General features: G+C 32.2%; 9 protein-coding genes across 9 annotated transcripts; 6 read left to right on the top strand and 3 right to left on the bottom strand. All coding sequences in view use genetic code 12, as the record gives it.

Annotated features, from left to right (window-relative positions):
- Positions 1-682: 682 nt before the first annotated feature.
- YST1 (40S ribosomal protein uS2) lies at positions 683-2,606 on the bottom strand. The gene is made up of 2 exons (XM_064906916.1): positions 2,366-2,606; positions 683-1,830 (listed from the first exon to the last, which is right to left on the bottom strand). Exons 1-2 carry the CDS (start codon positions 2,453-2,455, stop codon positions 1,132-1,134), a joined length of 789 nt encoding a protein of 262 aa, XP_064762394.1. The 5' UTR covers positions 2,456-2,606; the 3' UTR covers positions 683-1,131.
- A 461-nt stretch (positions 2,607-3,067) lies between these two features.
- Positions 3,068-4,861, top strand: DFJ63DRAFT_312391 (major facilitator superfamily domain-containing protein; the record flags this gene model as incomplete). Its single annotated transcript, XM_064905961.1, has 1 exon — positions 3,068-4,861. One exon carries the CDS (start codon positions 3,068-3,070, stop codon positions 4,859-4,861), a length of 1,794 nt encoding a protein of 597 aa, XP_064762393.1.
- Positions 4,862-5,077: 216 nt separating this feature from the next.
- On the top strand, positions 5,078-7,206 carry DFJ63DRAFT_103121 (multidrug efflux protein). The gene has a single exon (XM_064903159.1). It carries the CDS (start codon positions 5,324-5,326, stop codon positions 7,067-7,069), a length of 1,746 nt encoding a protein of 581 aa, XP_064762392.1. The 5' UTR covers positions 5,078-5,323; the 3' UTR covers positions 7,070-7,206.
- Positions 7,207-9,249, top strand: DFJ63DRAFT_103122 (multidrug efflux protein). The gene has a single exon (XM_064903160.1). The coding sequence runs from the start codon at positions 7,343-7,345 to the stop codon at positions 9,101-9,103; it is 1,761 nt and encodes a 586-aa protein (XP_064762391.1). The 5' UTR covers positions 7,207-7,342; the 3' UTR covers positions 9,104-9,249.
- Positions 9,250-9,394: 145 nt separating this feature from the next.
- DFJ63DRAFT_334621 (uncharacterized protein) lies at positions 9,395-11,155 on the top strand (the record flags this gene model as incomplete). Its single annotated transcript, XM_064908063.1, has 1 exon — positions 9,395-11,155. The coding sequence occupies one exon, from the start codon at positions 9,395-9,397 to the stop codon at positions 11,153-11,155; it is 1,761 nt and encodes a 586-aa protein (XP_064762390.1).
- Positions 11,156-11,206: 51 nt separating this feature from the next.
- On the bottom strand, positions 11,207-13,552 carry GPI1 (phosphatidylinositol N-acetylglucosaminyltransferase). Its single transcript, XM_064903156.1, has one exon. The coding sequence runs from the start codon at positions 13,146-13,148 to the stop codon at positions 11,259-11,261; it is 1,890 nt and encodes a 629-aa protein (XP_064762389.1). The 5' UTR covers positions 13,149-13,552; the 3' UTR covers positions 11,207-11,258.
- A 404-nt stretch (positions 13,553-13,956) lies between these two features.
- Positions 13,957-15,861, bottom strand: DFJ63DRAFT_312386 (major facilitator superfamily domain-containing protein; the record flags this gene model as incomplete). Its single annotated transcript, XM_064905960.1, has 1 exon — positions 13,957-15,861. One exon carries the CDS (start codon positions 15,859-15,861, stop codon positions 13,957-13,959), a length of 1,905 nt encoding a protein of 634 aa, XP_064762388.1.
- Positions 15,862-16,990: 1,129 nt separating this feature from the next.
- Positions 16,991-17,299, top strand: DFJ63DRAFT_312385 (uncharacterized protein; the record flags this gene model as incomplete). The annotated part of the gene is made up of 1 exon (XM_064905959.1): positions 16,991-17,299. One exon carries the CDS (start codon positions 16,991-16,993, stop codon positions 17,297-17,299), a length of 309 nt encoding a protein of 102 aa, XP_064762387.1.
- Positions 17,300-17,631: 332 nt separating this feature from the next.
- Positions 17,632-18,678, top strand: DFJ63DRAFT_101682 (uncharacterized protein). The gene has a single exon (XM_064903147.1). The coding sequence runs from the start codon at positions 17,964-17,966 to the stop codon at positions 18,552-18,554; it is 591 nt and encodes a 196-aa protein (XP_064762386.1). The 5' UTR covers positions 17,632-17,963; the 3' UTR covers positions 18,555-18,678.
- Position 18,679: the final 1 nt, after the last annotated feature.

The raw sequence follows: 18,679 nt of genomic DNA, 5'->3' as shown, positions 1-18,679 counted from the left end.
ATTATATCTACTGCAATAGATATTGATAGTATATCATCTACAACAAAACAGATCAATAAATACATATACAATAAATAAATTAAAAGATAGAAGAAAATATAACCCGGGCATGAAGTGTAAATTCTATTGTAATTAAAAGTAAGCACACGAATAACCGGGTCCATTGATATGGGATGAACCAACATATAATTAAAACAAAACGAGATATCCTTAAAACAAAATACCAAAGTCGAATATCACCATAGATGAGACAAGATGATTCAAAGAAAACCTTTGAACCAGACTCAGCAATATTCATGAAAAGAAGGGGGGCACTGAAAATGGATTCTATCCATGGTATTGAAAAACCCTTCAGAACGAAGGGATTCACAACGGTACAGACTGAAATTCACAAAGTTGTCAGAGACAACTTGATCCAATCGAGCGAATCCACCAGCTAGGATTATTTTGATTTTGTTAGGTCGCTCTCCGTGGTAAACAAATTAAAGAAGTAAGAAGAAGAAAAGGATGGTTTACATACCATCTTTAGGTAAGAAAACTTTTCTTTTGTATGAGAGAGTGAAAGTTTGGAACGGTATGAAATCCGGGTAACATCCAATATATAGTATAGAGGTAACTTTTCACAACCATTTATTAGAACCATGAATGTACAAGTAATAGTTTAGATTTATACAGAAAATGAATGAATACTCATTTATTTTATATTGAAATTATATATGATATGGGTTATTATAAAAAAAAGAACAGAAGTTGATAAAAAGAACTAACAATTATAAATTTATATTCCCTAAATGAACGAAAAGTATATATATATATAAAGAAGATGAATGACAATATAAAAATGGAAATTCGAATCCTAAACACCTTTAGATCAATGAATGTGATGGACGGAATGAAGATAGTACAATTGAAACAATAGATGACATTTATAATTCGATTTTTTTTATATTTGGGTTTGAGTTTTTCCTATATTATTATTATAATTTTATATGGAATGTTTAAATATTCAAATTAAATCAAGCATCATTTCATAGTCTTTCTATTAGATTATTTTGAAAAAGACAACATGAAAAACAACTGATTGAAAAGGAACAAATTAACAAAAAGATTTTTTTATGTACTAAATTACAATTACCAGTTGGAAGCAGCAGCATCTTCAACAGCTGGGGTAGCACCAGAGTCAGCCCAGTCAACTTCTTCAGTTTCACCAGTCCATTCAGTTTCAGCTTCAACAGCTTCGGTTTCTTCAGTTTCTTCAGTAGTTTTGTTTTCTTCTAAAGCATTTTGTTCAATTTCTTCTGGATCTCTGTAGAAGTATAAATCTGGCATAACAGACCATTCAGTAGTTCTGTCTGGAATAATACCTCTTAATCTAGAAACTTCTCTAGCTAATAACCACCAGATTAAACCAATAGAGTGTTTACCTTTGTTATTACATGGGATAGCAACATCAACATATTCAGATGGAGAATCCATATCAGTTAAAGCAATAACTGGAATGTTAACATAAGATGATTCTTTGATGGCTTGAGCATCAGTTCTTGGATCAGTAACAACAACTAATCTTGGTTCTTTGAAAGAACGAGTGATATAATTGGTAAAGTTACCTGGAGTGAATCTACCAGCAATGGCAGTAGCACCAGTATGAGCAGCGAATTTTAAAACAGCTCTTTGACCGAAAGTTCTGGATGAAACAACAGCAACATCAGATGGGGTTGGGATAGCAGCAATGATTCTAGCGGCTAAAACAATTTTTTCCCAAGTTTTACCAATGTTGATAACGTTAACACCATCTGGTCTGGTTTTGTAAACGTATGGTTTGTTGTGAACCTAAAAAGATAAATTTGTTAGTATATATAGTCTTTAGAAGTTGATTAAAACTTCATATTTCATAAATGAAAAGGTTTACAATAATAGTGAAAGGTAGGATGGAGGGATGGAAGTGAGGGTATGATTTGTGGTTGAGTATTTTATAAATGGTCTAATGGGTTGAAAATTTCGTCACACATTGATTATGCTTAACTTGATGGATTGTAATAAACTATTATAGATCTACAAATAGTTTACTCTTTCAACTGATTCATTGAACTGAGGTACATTTGATTTAATGGAGGATGAAAAAAAAAATTCAAGATCTTGTTGTATTGATTGATTCATGGAATCTTACAATTGTCTGGTACTATTATTCTTTATGACATTTCTTTGATCTTGTTACATTAAATTGATAAATTCATTATTCTCTTAATCATTAATTCATTCTAATTTGATTTCTATTCTTCGTTCTTTCACTGTGATATTATTGATGGGAACCCTTATTTCAAAATATGGAATATGAAAAATTTCGAGGTTGAAAATTAAAACATACTTGAACGTTCTTTGAACCTAAATGAACGTTAGCAGCTAATAATAATTTAGCATCTTCAGGAGTTAAGTCAAATGAAGCTGGTAATGACATCTTTAATTAAATATCCTTTCTTTGATTGATTTAAAACTTCAGTTGAAGAAAGATTAGTTTATAGTTAAAAACTTCTAACTTTTTTTTTTTTTCTTCCTGTCGTTTGTGGTGCACAATTGAAAATTTTTTGATAGTTAGGAATAAAGAGCTCCACTAACAAAAATGCAAGATGTATTGAGGTAAGGATATTCTTCTTTTGTGATAGTTTTTTGTTAACAAATTTAAGAAATGGAATGGTCACGCGCTTTTCACTGCCTGAAGGGATGGAGCCCTAGATCACATGACTTTGTTTTTTTTGTGATTTTTTGTTCTTTTTTAATTTTTTGTCTGTCTGAGAGAGAGAATTTCCCGTTTGGGATTTTATAGTGATAAATATCGTAATTCGATTTAGTGTCTGGAGATAACAGATTTTAGGTCTTTAAATTGCGCTTGTAATTTTCTGCAGTTTTTGGTGCCGTATGTATGGAAGTAAAACTTAATTTGAGTTACATAATTCTATGTTGATTAATGATTAATATGTTTTAATGATTATGGTTAAGTTCTTCTTCTTCTTCTGAGTAGGTTGTATTCAATTGAACCTGTGTATGGTACATACGATATCTTATTAGTAATATGAGTACAACATACAGCAATCCTGAAGAGATTATCACAGAAGAAGCCGAACTCTTATCAGAGGCAACTGCTTATCGGCGATTCACTGATGAGGATGAAGAAGACGAAGACGATGGCGAACAAACAGATGTAAATGAAGAAGCCCTAACCGAAGGTGATGCTGAAGACCTAGGTGAAGATGAATTATGGTTTAGTGAAGAATTAACTAAACATAAATCCATTCATTGGTCAAAACGTCCTTCTATTTTACAAATTAATGTCATTTTATTCCTTTTTACATTTCTGTTACTGGTGTCCCTGGCTTCTGCTTTGGTAGTTATCTTCCAATTATGTTGTAATACCGTATCCAAACATGGTTTATGTGATCCAGTTGAAGCTCAATTATATTTAGCCACTATAATTCAATATACAACTGCTGCAGGTGGGATTTTACCTTTATTAGTGTCAGCTAAATTTGGTGAAATGTCAGATAGATTTGGTAGAAAACCAATGATAATTGTTATTGTGGTAGGACTTTTACTTCATAAATTAATCAACTATTATCTTTTTATCACATCAACTGTGTTTCCATTTACTTCGTTTATTGTTTTCCAATTTTTATTCTCGGCAGTAGGTGGGGTTGGATCGTTAACAGCCATTGCTCAATCATATGTTTCAGATGTGGCAGAAGCAACCAAAAGAACTCAAGCCATGGCTTATACCACCGCTGCTTTAACGGCTGGTCAAGCAGTTGGTCCATTATGTGGAACTTTTCTTTCTTCATTAGTGAAAGTTGATAATATGCAAAATATTGGTCCAACAAAAGTAGGTGCTGATGCTACTTTTCTGAGAAAGCAATTATTACCTATGCAAGTGGAATTAGGTGTATTAGCTTTATTATCGTTCACTGCGATTTTTATTCTTCCTGAATCAAGAAGTGAAAAAGCTCTTAATAAATCAAGAGCTTCATCTATTGCTACAATTGATACCAATGCTTTAAATCAACTTCGTGCTTTAGAACAACCTTCATTATGGACCAAAATGAACCGTTACTTAAATTTATTCAAACCTTTACTTTTATTAACTTATCCTTCCAGTATTATTCCTATTCATAAAAAACATATGGAAAAGAAATATAGAGTGATTGTTATTTTAATGATTATAAGTTTAACGTTATATTCATCTATCTTTTTCGCCGTTGGTTCAATATTTGTGCAATACGGTATGCTTAGATTTGACTGGGGAGCTGAAGAAATTAGCTATTTCATAACTTCATTAAGTATTAGTACTTCCTTTGCTTTAATAGTTGGTACTCCATTTTTAAATAATACCATCTTACAAAAATGGTGTGGATACAAAGTATTAAAACATCAACTTGATTTAGTTGATTTTTGGTCTATAATGTTTGGTAGAGTCGTGAGTTCCATTGCAAATTTAGGATTAGTCTTCGCTACTAATAATCCTCAATTCTTTATCGCTGTTATTGCTATGACTTTTGCTCTGGCAGGTGATACAGCAGGAACAACAGCCTTACTTAAATTCTTCCCCAATTCAAAAATTGGTGAATTCTTTGGTGCCATGCATATGGTTGAAAGTTTTACAACATTAATTCTTCCATTTATCGTCATGGCATTATATAAAACATTGATTCAAAATGGAGTACCACAGTTAATTTTCTTGGTAATATTGGTTACATCTTTTATTTATTTCGTTATCCTTCTTTACATTAAGAAATCTTTACACTTAACTAGAGATTCAATTGAAGAAGAAGTAGAATTAAGCAGAAGTAGTTCGGTGGTTTCGTTTTCAACTTAAGATCTGGTCACAATTAAGGAGTTATTATTTTATTTCTACTAAGTGTTATTTTATTGGTTTTTCTTTCTATTTATTGTTTAATTATATTTACACATCTTACATGTAATTACATCTTCTGTTCTATGCAACGACGTCTTTCACAATATTCCATAACCATTGTTTCTTCCCTTTCCACCTTTTGTATCCTTTTTCTGTGGATTGCTGTGGGGGGGGGGGGGGGCCTTTTTTATCTTATCTTGTATCCGGTCAGCGGAAATATTTACGGATACGGAAAGCTGAGAAAAAGGGAATATGGAGCCGTACACAATATCAAGAATATTTCATTACTAAGGATAAAGGGAGACGAGCTGAGCTGATTTGGAATTGGAATTACTGTGGAAGTGGAAGGTTACTAAAGTTTACAAGGATCAAATTGAGATATTCTCTTTTTGACTTTGTTTTACTTACAAGGTAATAGTCATTATGACAGGGGCCAACCAATTGGATAACGAACAAGCTGAATACCTATTAGAATCAGCTGTGGAAGATGTATATGATGCAGTGATGGATGAAGTTGAAGATGAAGATCTCGATGAAGATGCATTGTGGTTCAGAGAAGAACTTCAAAAACATAAAACTTTAGGATGGTTATATAGACCATCAGTAATTCAAATTAGTGTTGCTTTATTCATGTTTTCAATCTCAACTGCAATTGGTAGTCCTGCAAATCAAGTAGTATTATATCAATTGAGTTGTAATTCAGTTGCAAAGGATGGAATCTGTGATCCTGTGGCAGCTCAATTATTATTTTCAACCTTTTCTCAATTCCAAATGGTTGCACTCGGTGTCTTACCAATCATAATTTCATCAAGATTTGGGGAATTATCAGATAGATTTGGAAGAAAGCCTTTTATTGCAACTATCTTCGTTGGAGTGGCTACTCATAAGGTGATAAATTATTTTTTGATAACCAAATCAAATGTATTGCCATTTAATGCACTTTTAATATTTGATTTTATTTGTTCAGCATTTGGAGGTATGGCTCCATTAGTTGCTATGCTTCAATCATATGTGACTGATGTAATTGCTCCACATGAAAGAACCTTTTCAATTGGTTTGGTTTCAGCTTCTTTATTAGTTGGACAAGCTCTTGGACCTATTCTTTCCAGCTTTATGGTTTCACTTATTCCTACCGATGATGGTAAAGGAATCAACTTTGATTTGAATTCAATTGAAGCTTATATTCAAATCCTGAAGAAACAATTATATCCCATGAGAATTGAGCTTGTAATTTTGATTTTAGTGGCATTATATGGTGTGTTTATTTTACCTGAATCAAGAGGTGAAAAGGCAAGATCTAAATCAAGATCAAACTCAATGGCTTCAGACATTGAGACATTCCAACAACTTCGTGCTTTACAACATCCACCTAGTTTTTGGAAGAAAGCATCTCATTATATAAATGTGTTTAAACCCCTTGCTTTGTTGACTTATCCATCAAGTGCTGTCCCAAATAATCAAAAACAATATGAAACTAGAAATAGACTTGTTGTTTATATTTTGATCTTAGCTGCAGCTTTATGTAACAGTACTATTATATCTATGGGTCAAATCACAGTTCAATATGGGATGTTAAAATTCCAGTGGGGTGCACAAGAAATTGGTTATTTCATGTCTGTTTATAGTACCAGTGCTGCTATTGTGTTGGTATTTTTAAGTCCAATACTTACTAAAGTTATACTTCAACAATATTTCAAATTTAAAACTATGAAGCGTCAAATTGATTTAGTTGATATAAGTACTTTGATCTTTGGTAGAGGTTGCGATGCTATAGCCTTTTTAGCCATGGTTTATTCAACCAATACTCCCCAATTCCTCCTGAATTTTTGCATTCTTGCATTAGGAGCACCAGCAAATCCGGCAGCTACTGCTTCTCTTCTTAAGTTTTTTCCAGCTTCAAAAACTGGTGAATTCTTTGGAGCCATGGCTTTATTGCATAGTCTTCTTGGTTTGTTTATGCCAGTATTAATGATGGGATTATTCAAGTATTTCATAACTGAAGGAACTCCACAGTTTACATACTTGGCTTATTCTGGTATAAATTTGGTCTACATTGTTTTTATCCTTGGGGTTAAGAGAATAATGAACATTAGCACATCAACAAGGGAAGATGAATTACGTAGACGTAGTTCATCTGTCTCGTTTGCTAATTATGATTCTTCTCATTAGAGTTAGTTATAGATCGTAGAAATGTAGATCATTTCTTATTTATTTGATAGTATTTATTATCGCTTTGTGGTCTTGTTATATTTGAATTTACGGTGATTATTATAGTTCTTTTTTATTGATTTTGGTAGCGACCTGTATAATTCGGTGTTAGTAGAAAGAGGAATGTTTTGCGATATCAAATTTTGGTGCCGTACATAAATGATATACCAAATCAAATTAAATATGGCTATCATAAATTTTACTTCTTCTTCTTAACCAAAAGTCAACAATATCATGTCTGCACAAGAACATCTCGTCACTCCTATGAACGATGAAGGTGAATACTTGCTTGAAACTGCTGCTAATGACGTTTATGAAGCTGTGATTGACGATGTTGAAGATGAAGATCTTGACGAAGATGCACTTTATTTGAAACGAGAACTTGAAAGCCATAAAAGTCTTCATTGGCTCAAACGTCCATCAGTGATACTGATTTGTATAGCCATATTCCTTTTCACTGCGCTGAATACCGTCGGAGCAGCTGCTTTCCAGCTAGTGCTTTATCAATTAAGTTGTAATTCTGTAGCGGAAAACGGTGTGTGTGATCCGGTTCGTGCTCAAATCGTACTTTCAACTTATTCCCAATATGAAATGATCTTGGGAGGTATATTACCCATTTTAGCCTCTGCAAAGGTTGGAGAACTTCTGGATAAGTATGGCCGTAAGCCATTTCTTTCACTTATTTTCCTGGCATATTGTCTTCAAAAGCTTCTCAGCTATATTCTAGTTATGAAAGCTGTTGAATTACCGTTCATTGGATTGCTAGCTTGTGTAATGCTTGGATCAATATTTGGTGGAGTGGCGACTATTATTGCTTTAGCACAATCATATGTGACAGATGTAATCGAACCACATCAAAGAACATTTTGTATTGGGTTAGTTCTGGCTGCTGTTATGGTTGGTCAAGGTGTCGGTCCAGCAGTGGCTGGATTGGCTGTTACCTTATTCGGTGGTTCTGGAGAACCTAATAATAAAGCTGACTATAGTATTCAAAACATAGGCATTGATTCTAAGTTTGGTCCTAGTCAATTAATACCGTTAAGGACCGAGTTGTTGATTACAATAATGTTATCACTTTATTCGATCTTTATAGTTCCAGAATCGAGGGGAAAAAGGGCAAGATCCAAATCGAGATCAAGTTCAGTAGCTGTTTCAGCTTTGGGTGTCACTGAGAGACTTAGAGCTATCGAACAACCTTCATTATTAGTACAAATGGGTAGATTACTTAACTTATTAAAGCCATTGACATTGTTAGCTTATCCTTCTAGCATCGTTCCACAGAGTCGTAAACATAACATAGTCAAATATCGTATTGTTGTTATACTTTTAATTGTATTCGGTACGATTTTTGTAAGTACACATATGGCATTTGGTCAAATTCTTCTTCAATATGGTATTTTCAGATTTAACTGGGGAACAACGGAGATCGGTTATTTTATCACCATAGTCTGTGTAGGTGCTTCGGTCATGTTAACTTTTGGAGCTCCAATTATGATTAATACCATCTTACAAGGTTATTTTGGACTCACACCACTTAAGCGTCAACTTGATTTAATTGATTTTTTCATGATTATGTGGGGTAGAGTTGTTGACATAATCGCTTATTCAGTTTTAGCTGCTGCCACATCTTCAGCTCAAATATACGGAGGCTGTATATTGGTAGGTCTTGCTACCCCAGCAGGACCAGCTGTAACCGCTGGATTACTTAAATTTTTCCCAAGTTCCAAAACAGGTGAGTTTTTTGGAGCTATTTCATTAGTACAAAGTTTTGCTAATATCATTCTGACTTTAATGGTTATGAGTATGTATAGATTTGGAATTAGACATAGTTTCCCAGAACTTGTCTTTGTATTCTATGCTTGTTTAAGTTTTCTTTACATTTGTGTTTTATTGATTGTAAAGAAGATATTAAGATTAACTGTTGAAACTAACGACGAACAGTTAATCAGAAGCAACTCTTCTCTTTCGTTAGCACCTTCTGATGTCAGTGAATAATTTCAGTTCGTCATGGTTTAATTTTTTGGTTATTTAGATTTTGATAGTTATATTTAGTAGATATACATTAATTTTGCAGTTTAGCACTAGCGCTAACGGGATATTTTTCTGCATAGGGAAATACATGATTTTCCCTGGAGATAAACGGAGAAGAGAAAATTTTTACTGCGGTATGATTTACGAGTTATCTGGGGAGCCGTAGCAGCTAAGCCTAAGGAATTAAATAGTTTTAGCAACTGTTTCTTATAAATAAATAGAGTAGTACCCCCAAAGAGACTCTTACCGTTGAAGATGTCAGATGTTGGGCAAGTTACTTCACGAGACGGTGAACGAGAATACATGTTAGAAACAGCTGCAAACGAAATCTATGGTGCTATGGATTCAGATATAGAAGATGAAGATCTTGATGAAGATGCTTTATGGTTTAGAGAAGAACTTGATAAACACAAGTCACTTCCTTTGTTCCTGAGGCCGTCTGTTTTAATGGCATGTATTTTATTCTTTTTATCTACTATTGCTTTACTGATTGGTACTCCTCCACTTCAAGTTGTATTATATAAGCTTTCATGTAATACAGTTGCTATTAATGGTGCTTGTGATCCAGTTGCTGCTCAAGTATTATTTTCCACTTTTACTCAATATGATATGATCTTAACTTCAATTCTCCCTATTGCTGCATCTGCCAAAGTTGGTGAATTATCAGATAAATACGGTAGAAAGCCATTTGTGGCCTTAATTATCCTGGCTTTTTTTGTTAATAAATTTGTCAACTATTTCTTATTGACAAGATCTACAATATTACCCTTCAAGCGTCTTTTATTTGTGAATTTCATTTGTACTGTGTTTGGAAGTGGACCGACTATTATTGCATTACTCAGCTCATACATTACTGATGTTGTTGAAGCACATCAAAGAATTTTTGCCATTGGTTTATGTACTGCTAGTTATATGGTAGGTCAATCACTTGGTCCTATTCTTTCCAACTTACTCGTTTCCTTTGCCAATACAGAAAGCTCCCCAATTGGTATAAACTCAGTTCATGCTACTATTGAAATTTCCAAGAAACAATTAATTCCATTACGAATTGAAGTTATCGTTTTCTTGGTTCTTGCTATATATAGCATTTTTATTTTCCCTGAATCAAGGGGAGAAAAGGCACAATCTAGATCACGTACCAGTTCAGTGGTGTCCCAACTAGATCCGTCTTTATCGAGTAATGCATTCGAACAACTCAGAGCTTTAGAACAACCTTCATTATACATTAGAATCATTCGTATATTGAATGTCTTTAAACCATTGATGTTGTTAACGTATCCATCTTCCATTGTACCCCCTAATCAAAAGCATAAAGAAAAGAGAAATAGATTTGTGGTTATATCTTTAATTCTGATAACTACTCTTTATCTTACTTCTCACGTAACTTTAGCTCAAATGGTTATGCAATATAGTATGATAAAATTCAACTTTGAATCAGAAGAACTTGGGTACTTGTTAACAATATCAAGTTCAGTTGCTTCTTTCATGCTTATTATTGGTTCACCAATTATTTCTAATACAATATTACAAAAAGGGTTTGGATTAAAGGTCATGAAACGTCAATTCGATATGATTGATTTTTGTATAGTTGCAGGAGGAAGATGTATTGACATTATTGCCTTCCTGTTCATGATATTATCTGTTAATAGTGGTCAATTCTATTTATCAAATGCAATCTATGGACTTGGTGCTCCTGCTAGTCCAGCTATTTCATCAGCGTTACTTAAATTCTACCCAGCTTCTAAAACTGGTGAATTCTTTGGAGCAATTTCATTAATGCAAAGTTTACTTAGTCTTTTAATATCTACTGGAATGATGGAAATATTTAAATTTGGTATTGCTCATAGAATTCCACAGATCATTTTCATGCTCTATCTTATTATAAGTTTAGTTTATCTTATCATTTTGGTTATATCAAAGGTCATTTTAAGATTAGATTCTAAGTCAACTGATGAAACTTTGATTAGAAGTAATTCTTCAATTTCATTAGCTAGTTCAAGCGTTACATTGTCTTAGATTTCTAACAAACGGTTTGGTTATTTTCAGTTCACTTTATAGAAAGCTTTTACACATTAATTATTAATTATATTTTTTTAATTTAGTAATACATAATATCAGTTTAGAAGTATTTCCAAATGTTTATCGTTTTCTCATAAACTTCAGGTAGCATTAAATAGTGGAATTTCATTTCATAGTTATGTTTAATGGAAATCAATTCTCCTTGTAAAAAGAATTGAATTAAGGTATCTCTGAAAGTTTTTGAATCGGTAAAGATCTTGAAAAAGTCACGGAATATTTCTGAATATGATAATGACTTATTAGATAATTTAAGATAACTTGAGTGATTTGACATTTTCAAAAACGTGAAGATAATCCCACCTTGTAAACGATTGGAATTCTTTAATTTAAGTAGAATAACAAACATTGGAGTGAAATTTACTAAAATTTGCAAGTTCTCCAAGAAATTTATTGCAAGTAAGACTGTCAATTGCATCAAGAAAAACATTAAATAGAATGCAAAGACTGTGGGTAACAATAATATCAAAATCATGAATAATAATGTACCTAATAAAAGTTGATCAATCTCTAAACTTGAGTCATCATCTTCATAATTATTCAAATTATCAATTCTATTTCTTAAAACATTATATTTTTTACCTCTAAATAACTGGAACAAGGACTTGATGATGTCCAATTGCCTTTTATAGATTTTGGTTGAAGTATAGTAGAAACAGTATATGTGAACAGTTAACGCATTAATAATATCGATGCAAAATCCTATCAAAAAGGATAATCCACCACCATAACATAGAATCTTGAGAAATATTTTGACGGCAATAAATAACTTAAATTTAAAATCAGGAGAAAGATTTTGAATCAGATCATTGACTAAAAATTTCCAGAATTTTAAAGTCCAACTATATAAATCTCCCATGAAATGACCCAATTTGATATTTAACTTAAACCCAGCAGGATGCTTCACCGAAACCCAAGAAATTACATCTAACATTTCCGAAAATAAGTATTTTTGAATCACTCCTTCATGCAAAACGGGTATAATTCTTTCATAATTGTCAAAAATTAAACGATAAGCAGTAATCCCGAACATTATATCATTAAATATCAACCATAATGTATTGAAAAGATTAATATAATTGGAATTGTTTATATTTAAATTTGAATTGAATATTGGTAATTTTAACTCGTATAGAAGTTTAGATCCTCCATATAGTAGATTTTTATTATAATAACATAAGAATTGAATTGGGAAGTAGTTTAACTGTTGCAATCTTAGATCAAGTTGTCGGAAGACCTTTGATATAGAAACCAAACTGACTGATTTGATTTGATAATTAATTAACCAGATAAGAAAGATTATTAATGTTTGAAGGAGACTAACTAGAAACACAATAACATTTATTATTTTGTTTTGAATGACTTGATCGACCAGGTGGTAATTGTGGCTCTGGTTTTCAGAATTTTCATGCATCCATGCTTTTAGTTCTAATCTTACCTTTAACAGAAGATTAATCTTTTCAAGAATAATATCATCTGAGATAAAGCTGTTTTTATCGTTATTTGGTGATTCAGTTATAGGGTCAATAACGTTTAGTTTATTTATTAGGGAAGCTTGATCAGATGTGAGTAATTCCCTTCCTGTAGATTGAAGTAAAATTGGCTCTATTGAAAAGTATTCAAGGTTTCTAAACTTTGGTGGATCAAATAGTATTATAAATGAATCATTCACAGAAGACTTGAAATATGGCAAAGTATCAAATGAAAGATGTAAGTCATAATCATTATCTACTGGTTTGTCCAGATTGCTGATGCTTCCAATGATTTTTAAATCCAGTAGATGGCTTGGCAACTTGTTAAAATCCACTGCGGTATCCAACAACTGTATCACAATGTAAATTCTATTGAACTTGTATCCGATGAGAAAATGATCGATTTCCTTCAGCTTCTTGCATAGTTTAATTAGATCGTTTGGGAAGTAAACTTGAACCATCACAGAGAAAAACTATCTCTTCTTAAATATTGGGAACTGTTATTCAAATTGCTATAGAACTCTCTATGGTCCAAGAATGAGCTTGGAAAGTTATCTTGAGTTTCACTATCGTTTTCGTAATCTGACTCTTCACCAAATGGGGAAGTTGAACGTGACTTATGAAATAGAAATTCAATATTAGGGTTAATCTTATGAGGATACAACTTGAATTCTTCTGCTAAGAATGATGATTGTTTCAGAACTTGTGGTCTTGATGGAGGTGATAAAATTAGTGGTGATGGTGGTTGTTTCCTTTCGACTTCAATGAACGGATACGTGATGGAAACTAATGTAAACACGGTAGTATTGATGCTAAAGAAAACTAAAGTCAAAACAAGTATCACTACAAGGAACCTGAAGACAACTGAAGCATATACTGGAAGATCAATTGATGAATCCATTGACCATTGTCCAACTATAAGAAGAAGTATGGTGTTTGGCAGTCAATTTTGAAAAGTGTTTGGTTGTCAAATTTTTGATGCGATTTTTTTTGTTATGCTGTTAGTTTTAGTGTGATTCTACAATATTGTAAATGGGTGTATAAAGAGAATATATCTATATTTAGATAGCCATATATCGCCTTATACCATTAGTATAATACTGAAAGCTTTATATAATTAAGAAAAAGAAGAAAACAAAGTTGTACCGAACCCTAACCTAGGAACAAACAGCAAATAAATATGAAAGATGAAGTGAAAATAAACTTAGAAATGATGAAAATGGATATAGATATATATAAATAGATAAAGAAACAGCAGGGGTATACGATTTAATCTTGAACTGTTCTTTCCTTACGTAAGAAGCTACTTTTCCTATGTAACTCAGTATAGGTTGGTTGAGTTGGAGTACTTGAAGCACTGTCTGAGGGTCCCATATCTGTAGCAAGTGGTCCTATTGAATCTTCAAAAAGTGAAACTCTTGAATTGCTTCTGGTTAATAATTCCGGTTCACTATGGCTAGTTAAATTCAAAACTCGTTTCACAATCATAACTAAATTAGAATTGAAAAACATAATACTACCAGCCACAAAAAACACAGCACCAGGTTTATTCCAATACTCCAAGGCATATTTATAAATGGAGAGGAATGTGACTGGACCTAAAATAACCAAAAGATTCTTTAACAAAGCAATGGCTCCAAATAACTCACCAATCTTTGATTCAGGATAAAACTTAATGACAGAGGAATTCAATGCGGGAGACGAAATTGATCCTAATCCAGCTAACATGATACCAGCGAAGAATGTATGAGTAGTTGGCATAAACATTAATAATAACAATCCAAGAGCTTCACATGATAATCCAAGATAAATCATGGAGAAATCAACCATATCAAATTGTTTTCTCATAACTTTGAATTTGAACCCTTTTTGGAAAACTTTATGATTAATAATAGGACACAAGATGATCAAAACAGTAGCTTTAGTAGAAAAACCAATAGCTAATAAGTGACCAATATCTCTTTGACTCCAACCAAAGTTATAAATACCATATAAGATATTTATTTCTCCCAATGATATACCGGTGACAGCTAAAATACAGTCACTTATGATAAGCATCATAACTGCTGCTCTATCTTTGTTAACTCTACTCATATTTTGGCGATTAACTACTTCTTCAGGTAATAACAACAATCTTAATGGTTTCAAGAAATTAATTTGGTTAATGAACTTTTGAATAGATGTAGGTGTATCTTCTTGGCTGGCAAGATGAGGAGAAGTTAAGATTAATGAAGAACTCAGACTTATTGATAAGCTTCTAGATTTTCTTCTTGCCTTTGCTGATCTTGATTCTGGTAATACAAAGATGGAATACAAAGCGACGATGGCATATATGCATAATTCAAATTTTAAAGGTACAAACTCACCCTCTGCGATGGTTGTATTAATATCAATACTATTTGACATTTTAGTAGATAATGATAATAAGAAATTACCAATTAAAGGTCCAGTACTAAAACCAATGAATAATGAAGCGATACCCAAACCCAATGAGTAAATTCTTTCATGAGGTTCAACCACATCTGAAATATAACAATTTGATAATGTTACTAATGATATACTTCCACCTCCAAGATTAGTTAAGATTTCAAAAAAGACCATGGGTATAAATTTTAAACTAGTGAAATGATACATTAATAAGAATTTTAAAGTTCTTCCAAGGAAAAAGAATGATACTGAGATGATTATAAATAATCTTCTACCATATTGATCTGATAATGGGCCTATTTTCCCCAGAGCTATTAAAGTGATGATACCTGAACAGACACTAAAACACATTTGAAGATTGGACATTAATAATTGAGCATCCGTAGCATTACATTGTTTGATGATACCACCATTTTCATCCTTTTCACTAAGGAAGTTACATGCCAATTTTAAAGTGATCACTTGTCTTGTTGATTCACCACTTGAAGTTGCTAAAGCAAATAAGAATGGTATAATACCTAACATGATTACACTTGGTCTTTTCAACCAATGTGTGGTTTTATTAAGCGTACGTTGTTCTCTTAACCACGTTATGTCTTCATTGGTTGAATTATCATAGTCTTGATCATTATCGATTATAGCTTCGTACACATCATTCACAGCTGTCTCTAGATTAGTAGCATTATCTGGATTAATGGGAGTTTTATTTCTAAAAGGCGGTAATAGAGAATCGTTTTCCGATCCCATTGTTAACCTAATAAACGAAAGTCCTTAACAGCAATAACAATAATCACAACAACAAGTGAAGTGAATGTGACGACTTGAAGTTAGTTCTGCGATAGTAGAGATGATGTAGGAAAAATCAATAGCTATAGGATCTTTAGTTCAAGATGGAATCAAGTCAGTATAAATCAAACTAGAAATTTCAATCCACCCCAAAAAAAACTGTCAGACACAAAAAAATCCAGACACTAGACCAGACACAAAATTATTCCAAATTAAGATAAAAATCAAAACAAATCAGACAAAATATGTTTACACTTGCCTAATTGGGGATGTTCTCCACTGTCGTAAACTTCCAATTTAGAATTATCACCGGTAGAGATTTTAGAACTATAATAGTTAGTACGGCTCCATAGCAATGCAATTGTGAGTTCAACCATATAAGCAATAAGTTACCTTTGCTGTCTCATGTAAGCTAATATTTTCCGCCTTGTATTGATAATCCTAAATCTATAGATAGTTTGCTGTGGATATTTGTTTGCTATTATAGATAATAAATAATAATAATAATAATAATCTGTTTGTCTTATCAAGGTTACCCTACGACCAAATCTATCCAATTATTTTACACAGTTTTACCGTTTCTAATTGCATCTTAAGATAATAAACTGATAATTTTAGTAGTGGAGAAAAATAAAGGCGAATCTGATTAGCTTCTTTTAAAATAATTAGTTTCTTTTTTTCCCTTTCTATAGTGACTTCCATTGTTAATGTCAGTTTCCTAGATGGTCTGATATTATTACAATAGACCGTTGATCTTTAATGGTATCAAAAAGATCTCTTGTGCCAAATTTAAAGTTTATTATCACAGTATCTACAATCGGTGTTCCGTCTTTTCTTAGCCAAAGCTAATTGTCACCTATATAAAAAAAAGATCAGATTGGTTCACATCTAATGTAAATAACATAGCTTTATTTGGTACGCAATTTAATAGTGAGAAAATGTGAACTGCAAAATATATTATGAAGCACAAACAAAAATATCACTTTTTGCCGCCAATAAAAACTTTATAGTGTTTGAACGTTTCTCTTCATTCATAGGTTTCATTTGTATTCATTACTCTACAAATATAACAAACAGATCATAATAAAAGATGCTCATCATTTTTATTTTATCACTTTTACTTTGGTATAATTTTCTGAGAGGTGGTTATGTGTTAGAGCCAGTTGAAAATCCAACAGGTGCTGTCGCTGGTTCACTGGTATTATTAGCTGAAATTGGATATAATTTTGAAGTCTTTCAAACCGGTTATGTTGTTGACAATATTGTTAAATTCCCTGATGTTGCCGTTAAAATGGTTAATTATACATTATTGGATCAATTACTTGATAATAAAAAGGCGTTTAGTCCTAAGATTTACAAATTTTTAATTAGTATTAAGACTAGAAAAAGGCTGCCTTGATTTCAACTTGATCCATACACTGCAAGCTCTTATGGTATAAACAAGCTAAATTTTTGGCTTAGCCTGGTATTTGTTGATCAAAAGCATTTGGAATATGCCAAGTTTTTATTATCTCACCTTCTGTCTGAATTTCCTTGTTTTACACGAGTTTATGTCTACAATAATAAAGATCAGTTGTGGCTATCTTTTGTTTACCCTTACAAGAAAGATAAATGTCCTAAGATTGTTAAATATGATTGGATTCATTTTATTTCTGAAGCTAGAATAAATGGTATAGTTTCATTAGGTCTTACTGAACCATATAGAGGACCATCTGATGGATTCGACGAGCTTTGTATCAAAAGCGATCATGTTTAGATTCACTCTGTTCTGGAAATTACAACTAAAACATTAATTGAATTTTTCAGGTTCATGAAAAAAATGGTAAGTATAGTTGTCCTAATTACTCGTTATTGATTTATATACATTTAAAGAGGTAATATTATTGTGTAGAATTGTAATTTAGCCTAATATATTTTAGGAATAAGATAGTGCAAAGAAGTGAAAAATGCAGCGTATGTGATTTTTATTCTGCTAAAGAAGAATATATATTGAAATAAAGAGTTTCCAATCTATTTTATTTGAATCACTTCTTTTCTTTATCATATTTGATTGAATTAGCTTGATGTACTTTTATCATTATATACTCTTACTTTTACAAGTGCTTTGGGCACTTAGGGATAATAATCAACCTAATCATTTACTAGAAATAGTCGAGGATTGGAACAATCCGAATGCGATTACTTATACTACTTGGAGTTCTGAAGATACTACAATTGAACAATCTTTGGAAAACCATATGATTTACCAACCAAACTTTATTCATTGCCTGATTTCTGAAAATAATACAAACTTTCCCCATTTCATGTATAAAGAAAAATATTATCTTACATCTATACCTAACTTTTGGTCTTGGATGAGACTGGTATACTCTGAGCCAGATAAACTAAGATTTATTTTATATTTCTTACGAAATGCTGAAGCAATGGAGGGAGATCTAAGAAAATCACATCATGGTGAACAAGGTGATACAACGAAAGTAATCAGCTGGGGTATTAATCCTTATAAGTCACTGAACTTTAGTCAATCTCGTCAATTGGCTAGAGCTGCTCAATGGGTTCAAGAAGAAGTTCAAGTTGAGATTACTATAGCAAGTCACTTGGAATCATTAAGAAACACTTCAAATATCTTGTCACAGAACAAGATTATTACCTGAGTTCTGAATTGATGTAAGGTTGTTTGCTAAACATTATTTAAACTTAACCTTAGTTAGTAAATATAGGCATTATATATCCTAAAATAAACTTGACGGAAAATTCGCACCTAAAAATATTTACCGTA

The sequence above is a fragment of the Scheffersomyces coipomensis genome, assembly GCF_036884675.1.
Source record: "Scheffersomyces coipomensis strain NRRL Y-17651 chromosome Unknown DFJ63scaffold_3, whole genome shotgun sequence".
Taxonomy (NCBI): domain Eukaryota; kingdom Fungi; phylum Ascomycota; class Pichiomycetes; order Serinales; family Debaryomycetaceae; genus Scheffersomyces; species Scheffersomyces coipomensis.
Note: the sequence above shows the minus strand (reverse complement) of the source record. Positions and strands in the feature narration are given on the sequence as shown.